At 44.1% G+C, this 12662-nt stretch overlaps 1 protein-coding gene across 2 annotated transcripts in view; it reads left to right on the forward strand.

The window, feature by feature from the left end:
* The first annotated feature begins 1567 nt into the window (after positions 1-1567).
* The window catches only part of FBXO11 (F-box protein 11), a 100704-nt gene continuing 89609 nt past the window's right edge, over positions 1568-12662 (forward strand). For both annotated transcript variants that reach the window (XM_065400459.1, XM_065400460.1), the window contains exons 1-2: positions 1568-1690; positions 1801-1882. In XM_065400459.1, the coding sequence (XP_065256531.1) occupies positions 1583-1690; positions 1801-1882 (190 nt within the window). In that variant the 5' untranslated portion in view covers positions 1568-1582. The remainder of the gene's footprint in view (positions 1691-1800; positions 1883-12662) is intronic.

Here is a 12662-nt window from a genome sequence, read left to right on the forward strand (position 1 = left end):
ATGGGGAGAGAACGTCAGAAGTATGTTTTTTTAGAATTTTCTTTCACATTAGTTACTGCTGTTTGAAGTAGCTTTGCTTACAAAAGTATGCATTATCCTCTCTATATTATGCATATACACCTCTACCTCGATATAACGCGACCCGATATAACACGAATTCGGATATAACGCAGTAAAGCAGTCCTCCGGGGTGGCGGGGCTGCACACTCTGGTGGATCAAAGCAAGTTCAATATAACGCGGTTTCACCTATAATGCGGTAAGATTTTTTGGCTCCCGAGGACAGCGTTGTATCGAGGTAGTGGTGTATTTTATAATTTTTTAATGTTTTTGAAATAATGATATTAAAATCTTGAACTGTGAAGGATGGCTTTTGTTTTGTATTATTTTTATTCTTAGATTAAGTGCATCGACCACAGACTATTTAGCCTATCTTACACTTGAACAAAAAAATTGGGGTTTCCTCAGTAGATCTCTTCCTGCACAACCTCCATCACTCACTTTTATTCCATATTTCAAGTTTAAAATGGTTTAGAATGAGAGAGAACAGATATACAAAGGTGAGTCCAAAAATCTTTCCTCAGTTAAGCAAAAAGTGTGTTTTCTGAGGAGGCCTATGTAAGAGATACAGGTTTCTTTATTAATTAAGAAAGAAGCATCAAGTTAATACTTTGACTTCCACATGTATTTGTTCTTGTATTGTTTAATGTGTGTGGTACAACGTCGTGAATGAATGATTTAATTACTGAAGTATTAAAACAGATTATTCCTTTCTCATTGCATTAAGTGTATTCCTGTCAGAACATTTTCATGAGGTACTAGCATGAAATAAAACAGCAATAAAACAAAAGCCATACAAATGACATTTATCATACCATTGTTCTTGGTTTTATTAAGGGGTTGGAGGGAGCACACGCTTATTACTATCATCTTCTTTGTGTCTTTAGCCAAATAAACAAAAAACAAAGCAACTTTTTTCCCTCTTTAGGTAATGCTATGCTAGTTTTCCCCCTCTGTAGTAAAGAGCTAGCACATTGAGATGCACCATCCCTGAAATGCTTAGGGAACCCAGCCTTAAATTTTGTGGTAAATATGATGACAAAGTAGATGCCTTCTTGATAGCTTATGGTTAACTTAAAACTTTTGTATCTTTCACTGTAAAGGTAGTGGTATGCAGAAGTAAAAAGCACTGAAACTTAAAAGTTGACTCTTCATTAGCACAGTGAATAATTTATTTAATAAAGTTAAAGTAAGCCCTAGTATAAAGGACATGTCATAGAATTTGTAGCATAAATATTGTGTAAATTCAAAGAAAGAAATGGGTTAATGTGTAGAAAACAATTGAAAATAAAAATATAGAGAGCATACATGAAGATGAACTTGTGCATGCACTTCCAGCAAGTGGATTATTGTGGCATCTTTCTGGCTGCATGTGCTTAGAAAAGCAAGTCGTTGATGCTTCTTTTGCACCAGGAAAATACCAAAACTTCCTGCACGCTTTTTTAATGAGTTTGTGGAAGCTGTATAATTCAAATTACTGAAATTCCTTTTGACCTTTTGATAGATGATGATGTACCTGCAGATATGGTTGCAGAAGAATCGGGTCCTGGTGCACAAAATAGTCCATACCAACTTCGCAGAAAAACTCTTCTACCTAAAAGAACAGCTTGCCCTACAAAGAGCAGTATGGAGGTAATATTTTTTTTTATAAAGTATATTTTGTTTTCAGGAATAGGTGGCTAACACGAACACTTTTGCAAGTGCCATAATGTCTTTATTAATTCTTATTTTTATGGTTAAAGGGTGCCTCCACTTCAGCAACCGAGAACTTTGGTCATCGAGCGAAACGTGCTAGAGTATCTGGAAAATGCCAGGATTTATCAGGTAATATTTTTTGGGGAGGGGGAAGATTGGAGAAAAAACGTTTTGACTACAGCGGGGGTTCTCAAATTTCATTGCACTGCGACCCCCTTTGGACAACAAAAATTACTACACTATCCCAGGAGTGGGGGGCCAAAGACTGAGCCCCACTGCTGCAGGCGGGGGGTCTGAAGCCAAAGCCCAAGGACTTCAGCCCCAGGCAGGGGGCCTGTAACCTGAGCCCTGCCACCCAGGGCTGAAGCCCTCGGGCTTCGGCCATGGGCGGTGGGGCTTGGGCTTTGGCCCCAGGCCCCACCAAGTCTAACAGCAGCCCTGGTGACCCCAATAAAACAGGGTCACAACCCACTTTGGGGTCACAACCCATACTTTGAAAACTGCTGGACTACAGTGTACAGTGTTGCAAAAGAGGTTTTTTTCCCCTCAGATAGATAAATAAAAGAAAATGAAGTGAGAGGAAAAACCAAGTTTCTGATTATTTGAACTTGAATTTTGGAAGCTTATAGGTGTTCAGATCCGGCTTTTAAAGGTATAAAGGCACACTGATTAAAAGGTATGTCTGCACTAGAAAACCTTGCTGCCTGAGAACAGGTGCCTGTGGCGAGGGCTGGGCTTTACGGTGGTGTTACCTAGTGGTTAGGTCATTGGGTCCCAGTTCTCCTCAATTACTGGCATCCCTCGCCAGCCATCACTCCAACGCTGTGGTGGTTGATCTTCCACTAGGTAGCAACTTGGCCTTCTGGCCACATCGCTATCTTCCCCCTTCCGGACAAAAAAATCCAAAAAACATAGAGTTCAATAACCCCACAACAGAAAGGATCTTCAGCTCACCTCCAGACCTCTATGGATTGGTACACCCTTGACTTGAGACTTACAATGTCTCTAACCTCTCCTTTCCTCCAAGTTTATGCCCCCTCCCAAAAAAGGGCAGTTGTTAGGGTAGCCTGGACCTCCATCTCCACCAGGCTCCAACCAAGGTCCTATGAGAGGCAGTGATAGCAAACACCCTGGAGTGCTTCGGGGCTGCCTTCCTGTGCCACATCTTAATACTTGCTTCCCCACAAGGCCTTAAAATCCTTCACTTAAAATCCAACAGAAAATAACAAACAACTGAATCTTCAGCACACCTGGGCTCAGCTGGTAGCCGCCTTCTTTACAGCTTAACCCCAGCTTCAAACTGGCCTAAGTTCTGCGTTTCACTCCCAGTGCCTGATGCCATTGCACTCTCTGTCTACCTAGGGTTTCAGGCAGGTTGCAGTCCTTGATCGGCCTCCATCTCCAGTCAGGCTTCCCTCAGCCAAAGAGAGAAGTTTCCAGCTACCTCTCTCCTGGGTCTTTTCTCTGGTCCCTTCTCTGAAGGCTGGGGTAGCTGCCATTGTAGGCCTGTTCCTTGCGGCCAGCACCTCTGCTATACCCTTTCAGGAGCCCCCAATATAAGTCTCTCCTCCTTTACTGTCATGCCCTGTCTCCCGAACCCCTGAGATGCCTAGCTCCCTTTTAAGCTCCTCCTCCAGCTGGAGCCAGGCTCTGCAGGTACAGCAGAACTGAATCACCTGAGCCCAGAACTGCTCCTTAACCCCTTCTGTCCTAGGGTTGGGTTTATACACCGCATCACAGTGACAAATATGGCTCTCCATACTCCTCACTCAATTGATGCTAAATGGTGGTTCTGCTGGTCTGGAACAGGGTCAAGAATTCAACACCTTTTGTAAGAAACAGAATTTTGACAAAGACAGGAGAAGAATCAACTGCCAAGTGGATTTCCTTTCTCGCAGCTGGAGCCATATCCTTCCACACACCCACCATGGCCTCTCTCCCCATCTTTCACGGCTTCTCCAGATACTGGATTCTGTAACATCATTCTCTTTTAGTGGATCTTTCCTGCACTTCAGTGTGACCATATGCCTTGCTTTTCACGCTGTTGGATCCACCCATCATGTCACAGCTCTTTGTGGTGCTCATTTTGCATTAAGAATTGGAGGGCTGCCGTTTCTCCTTTGTGGGCAGTGCCTCAAAACAGAGGAACACAACAATGCTTGTGTATCTCTCTTACCCCATCCATTTCCACACTCCCATGCATGTAGTCTGTCATCTGTGTTCCTCTTCATTTTTTCTTAGCAACTTCTCTTTCCTATTACTCTTACCACCATCTTCTTACCTACTTGCTATCTCTCATTAAATTCCCCTTCTCCTGTTTTGTCAGCAAGATCTGACCATTTTATCTCTGATTCCTTCCACTTCTTATCAAAACTTGGTTCTTTTTCACTGACTCAGTATCTGTTGCTTTTCTTCCCTATGGTTCTCTTTATCCTCACTCTCCAAATCTGAAGGTCATGGAGTTGGCACTAGGCTGCTCCTCCACCCATTCTGTAACTTCTAGCTCATTTTTTTTATTTTATTTTATTTTTATTTTTTTTGGAAGGCCACTCTATTTGGTTCGTCTCTCTGAGTAAGTTTTACCTGCCGACCCCCAGTTCTGATGTTGATGAGTAGCTTTATAATAATAATAATTATTATTATTAATAAATCTTTCCACCTCTATCTTTTACCCTTGAGGTTGTCTAGAATAACTTCCACAACTACCAGTGTGGTTCTACATCTGCAGTTTCTTTTGTTAACTTTATTTGATCTCTAACGTTGTGCCAATTCCTCTACTCTCTTTTGACTTGGTTTTTGTGTCTGTCAAGTACACGCCAGCTACAGATCAGACTTTCCAAACTGTGGCTAAAAAGGCCTGTCCCTGAACCCACTCAGTCTGCCAGCCCAGATGCTCTCATTCTCTTCTTTGTTCAATTTTTTGTTCCATATTCTAATTTTGTAATAGGGGTGTGTGTCTCTGTGTGTGTTCTGGGGTTTTATTTTGTTTTAACAGAGTAAAAATAATGGAAGATATTAGTGATGGGGAGTAAAGTGTTTCTGGGATGCCATTGTTGGAGACAGTGTGGTGTCACTGAGGACCAATTATCATAGGGAACCAAGAGATGGAGTGAGGCCTCAGGACCACTGGTGCAAATAGTGGTGGTGTGGGTGAAGAGCATAGGGGACCTTGAGAATGTATCTCAGAAGATAGTCACTGTCATTACATGGATTTTCCAAATAGAGAGACAGCAAAAATATAGCACTGATTGATTATAGTGTCTTCAACATTAATGGCAACCACATACAGTATCTGAAAAAAACACATAGCCTAGGAACTGGTTCTTAATTTTAACATCTATCCCAGGCTTGTTACTCATGTATAAAACGAGTTTACCATTTCAAAATTTTAACGTCTATCTCTGTACAGTATCTAATTGTGGGTCAGTCTTATTTTGACAATTTGAGTTAGTTTTCTAATCTCTGAAACCCTCTCATTAATTGTCTTTATCTGGACAACACTATTTCCACTCTGTGAAAGAAAATATATTAACATATGAAAACCTTGATGAAAAGTGTAATGTTCATATTAACATTACAAATGAATGTCCTAATTGCTTTACTAAAATAAAAATTCAATGTATATGAAACACCCACATAAAATAATTCAGTTTACAAAATGACAGTCTTGTATAGTGCTTCTTTGAAATACTCAAATGGCATTTAATTTCCAAATAAAAATAGAAAGATTTCCTTTCACTATATTCTAAATATTTACTTACTTAACCTGGAAAAATCTGCAGGAAGATACACACCATTTCTACCATGATCCTTTGCTCTCTTCTGTCACCTGCTCCTCCTTGTCACCTTAAATCCGCTGCTTAAGTCATCTGACTTCCACTTCTCTCCTTGCTTGCCATGTCACCTTTTTCATCTTCTACTTTAACTGTAAATGTTTGTACCTCTCCCATGATGTATCCTCCTACCGCATTTTAACTGCTTTTGGAACATTAGATGACTGCCTTTGATCTTGTGCTTCCTCAGCCAACGTTTCCTGCTCAAAAGGCTCTAGCACTGCTGTAGATGCTAGAATATGCTACAGAGTACTGCATCACATAGTATTGGTTACTACTGATCCATTACTTGAATGTATATGTACTCAGATAAACATGCAGACTCAAAAAATAATTTACACAGTAACTTGCCTTTCTTTCTCTTCCAAAACTGTGTTTTCAGCCTTCTATATTTGTTGACGTTTTTATAGTATAGTGATGGGTTTAGAAAATGTTTGTCATATGTCTGCATCTAACCCTCTCCTCCCAATTAATTTTAATAATTTCCACTTGGGTATATACTGATCTTTTGCTTTCCTCAGTTGTGTAGTCTCCAGCTTTCCCCTACAAAAAGGCTTCCATACAAGACATAGTGCTACACATCAGGATTGAGAGACCATTACAATTTGAGCTATATGTATGAGGGCTGTAAATTCTTTCAATCCCTCATTTTTGGTTATACTAATTCCTGTCCTCAGTCAACTGTTAAACTAACAATAAATATGAATCACCTCTGTACACATAATACACAAGGAGAGAGAGAGAGAGAAAACTTTAAAACACAGCAAAGACTTTACCATTGGTTAAGTCTTCATGTCTGCTGTGATCCAGTCAATTAGTCATATTAAACATTTTAAGAAAATGTTTACTTTTTAAATATTACAAATTTTACCATTTATTGTGATAAAACAAAGAGAAGAAGGAGAATGAAGGAGTGGGGATAGCAGAGTGGTTTTCTCCTTTTCCAGTCCCCCACATTTTTCTCCCTCTCCCCCATCCGCTAGTCTACTGTCCCTTATGGTTATACCAATTACTTGAAAAGCTGTCAATTTTATACACAATAATAAAAATACATACATTCTTTCCTTTGTAAATGAAAGTAAGGATGTGTCAGCAGTGGGCAGGATGGGGACAGAAGAAGATAGTGAGGAGTTAGTGAACTGGTAGAGAGGTATGAGAGTAGAGAATAGCAATCTCCCCTCCCCCCACAGACAGACAAACAAACTGTGACCATTCTCTCTCTTAGTTGCCATGTTTGTGTGGCTCCATGTGACATTTTATATAAATTATTTAATGAGCTGATTTACCTATGTGCAAAAAATTGCATATGACTATAAACTTTTTTGTATGGTCCATACACCCTTCCCTGAGCAGCGGTGAGGGTAGGACATGGAACTGCACAAAAACTTGGCACCTGGGTTGGAGGGTATCTAAGGGTTCGGTGGTAGCAGTGAGGAGTGCTTGTGTGTGATTGGGATTGCTAAACTAAATAGGTGGTTGCTAGGGTGTGTGGGACGCTTGGATCGGTGGGTCCTGGAGAGTGTCTGGGGGTAGTTGGGAAACTGGGTATTATTTTGGCGTCTGGGGTTGTTGGATTGTTGGGGGTAGGTTCATGAGTACTGTTTGAGTGGGTGGATGGATGGGGCCTGGGCGTGGGATGCTCTTAGGGTTGGTAGGGTGCTGGTATGTCTGGGAGTGCTAAAGTAGGTGGGTGGATGCTATCTGGTGATGGGGGTGGGGTCTCTTTGGGGTTCTGGCTGGTGGTTTAGGCTTTGGCAGGGAACTGGGGTCTCTCTGAGAGTATGAGATCTGGCTGGGATGCTGGGATGCTGGGGTCTGGTTCAGGGGCAGGGTGAGCTGAGGGCTAGTATTGAGCCCCCCTTATCTTCTGTATTCTCCAGTCACCTACCTGCTGCCGCCACCTCTCTGCCTGTATTGCTGCTGCTCCTTTTCCACTTGAATCCTGCAGGAGCAGCAGCTAAAAGGCAGACAGACATGTGGCCTGTTTGCCCGAATCCAGTTTCCACAGCTGCCTGTAGTGGCCTCTGGTGGAATTGTAGATCCTGCCTGCAGCTCAGCCAAATATGTGACATTTAGGTTGAGCTGTGTGAGTGCAGACTGGGCTCCCTAATACATGAGTGTCGCACAAGATGTGTGACAGTTGGTAACCTTGCTCATTGTCAGTGAGGCCTTTCCGGTCTCCATAGCAACTGAAGACAGACTGTATCTTTGGCTCTGAAAATGGGTTTAGGACTGGCTCTCAGGAAGAATTTCCCAAATGTCTCTGCCTCCAGATCTGGACAGATGGCAGATTGCAGGTCTTCCTTTTTAGCAGCTTTTCACAGGATTTCAAAAACAGTGTTAACTAAATAGCTCTGTTTCTTCATTGGCTTCTAGGTTTTTCTTAAAACTTTCAGTTGGTTTTCTGAGAAGGTCAGTAACTCCCCTCCCCACATCCAAAATGTCAGACAGATGGCTTGGGTAAGCAGCTCCCCCTGCTCTTAGTTGGTAGGTTCCTGGAGGCAAAGATGAAGCTCCCAGCTGGCACATTGGCATTATCCACAGTGAGGTGTTCGATCAAGCTGTAAGGAAATTCAGGTCTTGGCCAGTGTATAGGCAAAGATCCATGTTGCTATGATTGAGCAGGCTGCAGGGAAGCTCTCTTATCTGAGACCAGGTCAAGAAGTAGTAGCATGGAATCAAGGATTAGGTTTCATTTGTTTGCATGTCCCCTGAAAAGGCTGCCTCCCTCCCCTCAAGCATGGGAGTCCCATTTCCACAGTTTGCACACCCAGCCAAGAAAGCTTCAGTGGAGCTCCCTGACTCCATAGTATCCAAGAGGGAAGAAATCCCTACTCCCAGCCACCACATAGGTGAGGTTCATGCTGAGGTGGTGGAGAGGTCTGCAGTGGTGACCCTACACCATGGAAGCTTTTATACTTTATGGTAGCTAAGGTACTTCAGCACCTCTGGCAGCTCCATAGATATTGGTCACTCATCTGTCTTCAGTTGCTCTGGTTCACTTGTTCTCTGTGGTTGGTTCACACTCAGCTAAGAGTAAGTAGTAGAAAGCAGGGAGTTGCACAATTCAAATCCCCTTCCATTAGGGATGATCCTCTCTCCTCTCCCCACCTCCATGAGTCCCACAGGAGGTTATAAATTGGCTACTCTTTTTTTGGGAGACGTGTTGGGAACACGCATCTCCAGCCTCTGTCCTTATAGTCACCCTGGTAATGCTCCCTTTCTCTCACAGGGGTTCCCCCTTCACTCAGGAGTTTGATCCAGGGCACAGCAAAAGAAGATGTTGCTCACAGTGGGCTCTTAAAGGGGCAGCAAATTTTTTAGTCATCCCCTAAAATAGGCTATCCTGTTGGCCTCAAAACTTCTGTTGAAGTCTTAAAAACCTGTGGAAATATTCTCCCCTCAAAGATCCTCTAAAGTTAAGGGGAATTTCTGAAGCTGCTGTTTGGAACGAGATATCTCAGACTTTCAGCTAGGTTTTCTAGAATTAAGCACAAAAAGAGAACTAACTGTACAGGCTCCTGTGTTTATAGAAAAACAAGCAAGCAATGGGAGGAAAAAATAACATTCTTGCTAATTTGAAGAAGAGATCTGTAATTACTCCTCAACTGCTTCGTGAGGACATGATTAAGCAGGAGTGGGAATTCCCCAACAGACAAACGAAGAAATTTTATATGCACCCAAAATACTACAAGGACTTCATCACCCTGCCTAAGGTTGAACCTGCTTACTAGTCCTTAATAAAGGGCATTGAGGAAGTATCCTAGCCAAACAGATTCTGAATGGAAATACTGAAATCTATCATTATGTCATTATCCTCCCAAGACTGCATATCTTTAATAGATGGCCAAGAGGTTTCTCTTGACACTTTGATCAGGAAGAGTTATTGAAGCTACCTTAGTTTCTGATACAACAGGAAACTTTTTCAATACTCCCCTTCTTTGGGCTTTTCTACATAGGAAAGTTATACTGGTGCAAGATTCAAATATAAGCTAAGGTGTGATTTATTCCACTATGTTTATACTGGTATAATCTCCCTTGTGAACACTCTTACTGCAATATGAGAAGGCCTCTTTATTTGATTTAGCTTATTTGTTGGGAAGGCGTTTAAATAAAATCCCCAAAAGCCATTTGTATGGTGGAATAAGTATGTCCACACAGGGGTTTATATCTGTTTAATTATACTGTTATAACTGGTAGAAGTTTCCTGTGTAGGTAAGCCCTTTGACCCATAACTTCCACATGGGTATTCATAAAGACTCTAAACATCCTTCACCTTTCAAAGAAAGAGATATATATGTCTTCTCTTGTCCTGATGAGTTCATCAGGACCATTTCACAGTCAGTGCTACGCAGGATGTAGTAGCCAGTGCCATCTGCCTTCAGCTTTAAGTGAATGAGTGGAAGAGCCAGTTTTGTAGTCCTCACAAAATGCCAGCATCTATGGGTTCTGGTTGCCATTCCAGAATAAAGTATTTCAGAATATAGTATTTCTGATTTGTCAAGCATTTGAACATCTTTCCCAATTATTAAATGATTGACTCTGCGCCTGAGCTTGTAGTCTCCTGCACAGATACTCTGCACAATTTCTGCTACACATCCAGCCTGCAATTGCAGCAAATTGGTATATAAAGATCTTGGTCTAGAGCCGGGACTTCCATCGCTTGAGAAGTTGCTCTTAAGTATTTAGCAGCAGCTACCTGATCTTGGGTTCAGAGAGACTGGCCATCAGTACAGATACCAGATTCTGTGTAAATGGAGCACATCTGGACTCATGGGATGTGGCCCAAAGAGGCGGTATCATGGAGAAGTATATCCTTTTTGGAGACCCAATCAACTTCCAGATCATTGCATTGTAAGTAGAAAGCCCACTGAGGAACCTACTTGAGTCCAGGTCTAGTTGGAAAACCAAAAGTTCTTCTTCGAGTGATGGTCCCTATGTGGATTCCAATCATAGGTGCACATGCACCAGAGTCGGAATTGTTCACAGGAGTGTCTGTTGACCTGCACGTGCATCGTGCGTTGACCGCGTGGCACATCAAAGGTTTTAAAAAGCCGTGCAGGTCAACCCCTCTCTAGTTCCCTCTTACCGCCATATGGCCAGAGTCCGAACCCCCGTTCCTCTGTGCTCTTAGCTTGCATTGAGTACTGTACTTCTCCTGTTATTGCTGGATATAGTTCTTTGTAGTATAGTTGTCCATCCTTGTTTTTCCCCATCCATTAGTTTGTTAGTAATCCATTTGCTAGATTAGGAATGGGAATCGAAGACTTTCCCCTTGGTGGGACTCTTCCCCGGCTGGGGACTATGCCCAGGCAAGCCAGGTTTAAGTACTGCGCTTCTTGCCCTCACTAGTTCTCTGTTGCATGCAGCGACAGTCTGCCACTACTTCTTGCCCCGAACCTAAGAGGCTCGTGAGCTTTGCCTCCATAAGTTCCTGATGGATGCGGCAATGTGCCCTCATGCGCCACAGGATCCAGCCCCACTCCTGGTCCATCCCACCTGGCACTGGTGGCACCACCGAATCCGCCCAAGCTGCATTGTGTGCATACGAAGCACGCACGGGCACAAGGGTCGCTCGCCAATGGGGGCCGCCTCCAAGCACATTTCCTCTCCAAGCCGTGCCAGTTTGGGTGAGAAGTTGCACGCCGACAATGCAAAGAAGTCTCACTCAGAGCATAAGTCCAGGTACCGTGCTCCAGCGGCGTTGACCTTGGCCCCAGTGACCGCTCCGCAGTCTTTGCCTCTGCCACCATCCGTTATGCTAAGACTGTCTGGTCTCTCCTGCTTGGTTCTGCACATGTTAGGATGCCTGTCCCCCTTGACTCCCATGGCTGAGCTGATGTTGCCATTAGCTGGCTCCCCGCTGGCTACTGTTGGTCCTCCGTTCCCGCTTGAGAAACCTCTCCTATTGATGGCCTGTCTTCCATTGCCTCCCGTCCTCAGATGGTCCCGTTGCTTCTGATGGCTCCACCTCTGCTAGGCCCATCCTTAGACTTGGACTGGTGCTCTGATGCAGATCCTGCCTTTTCGCCAGCCCATTCTTACAGCCCAGACGGCAGCCCTATCCACCAGCTTATGGGCAATTCGCTGACCCGAGGGGACCACTGGTTCTGAGTGACCCCTATGCCTAGCCCTATTGGGCAGGTTGGGGCCTGTACCAGCATGTGTACCATCCACACTCGTCATCCGCCACCACCGCCTACGGAGCTCATCGGATGTCCCTGCTCCTCCGGATCCGCCTGTGCCACTGGCAGTGTCGTAACTGCTGGCCCCGCAGGTCGCCACTGGTGCCTCTTTCTCACCTGACAATGCACTCAACCCTCCCTTTCTCTCGCCACTGGATAACCATGCTCAATATCAAGCCCTCCTTCGTCATATACCAACTGCCCTCAACCTTTCCATGGAGGACATCCAGGACCCTCAGGACCAATTCCTGGATATTCTTCAGTCTCCAAGTCCTGCTCATACTGCCTTACCCATCCCTAATGCTGTTCTTCAGCCTGCACAGGCAGTCTGACACACACCGGCTTCCTGTGCACCTACTCTAAAGTGGGCTGAACACCGCTACTTTGTGCCGGCCAAGGTAATAGATTTTCTTTTCCAACACCCACCTCCATATTCCCTGGTAGTCCAAGTGGCCACAGAGGGCACTTACCAGCAACACCTTCGCTCCACCCCTACCCCCGACCAGGCAGCCAAAAAAATTAACCTTATCGGACGTAAGGTTTACTCCTCTGCAGGCCTCCAATTCCGTATCGCCAGTTACCAAGCCATCCTGGCCAAGTATGATTCCCGTTCACATACCAAACTGACGGCGTTCCTTGACTTCCTTCTCCCGGACACACAGCAGGACTTTCAGTTGCTGTTAGACAAAGGCACATTGGTTGCCAAAGTCGCGCTTCAAGCTGCAGTAGACACTGCTGATACCGCCTCCCAATCGCTGGCCTCCGGGGTGATGCTCCACTGCGACTCATGGCTACAATCCAGGGGCTTCCCGAAGGAGGTCCAGACTACCCTGGAAGACCTTCCCTTCAATAACCATAGACTTTTCACTGACAAGACCGACAAGTCCCATC

Source organism: Emys orbicularis, chromosome 3, assembly GCF_028017835.1.
Source record: "Emys orbicularis isolate rEmyOrb1 chromosome 3, rEmyOrb1.hap1, whole genome shotgun sequence".
Lineage (NCBI taxonomy): Eukaryota > Metazoa > Chordata > Testudines > Emydidae > Emys > Emys orbicularis.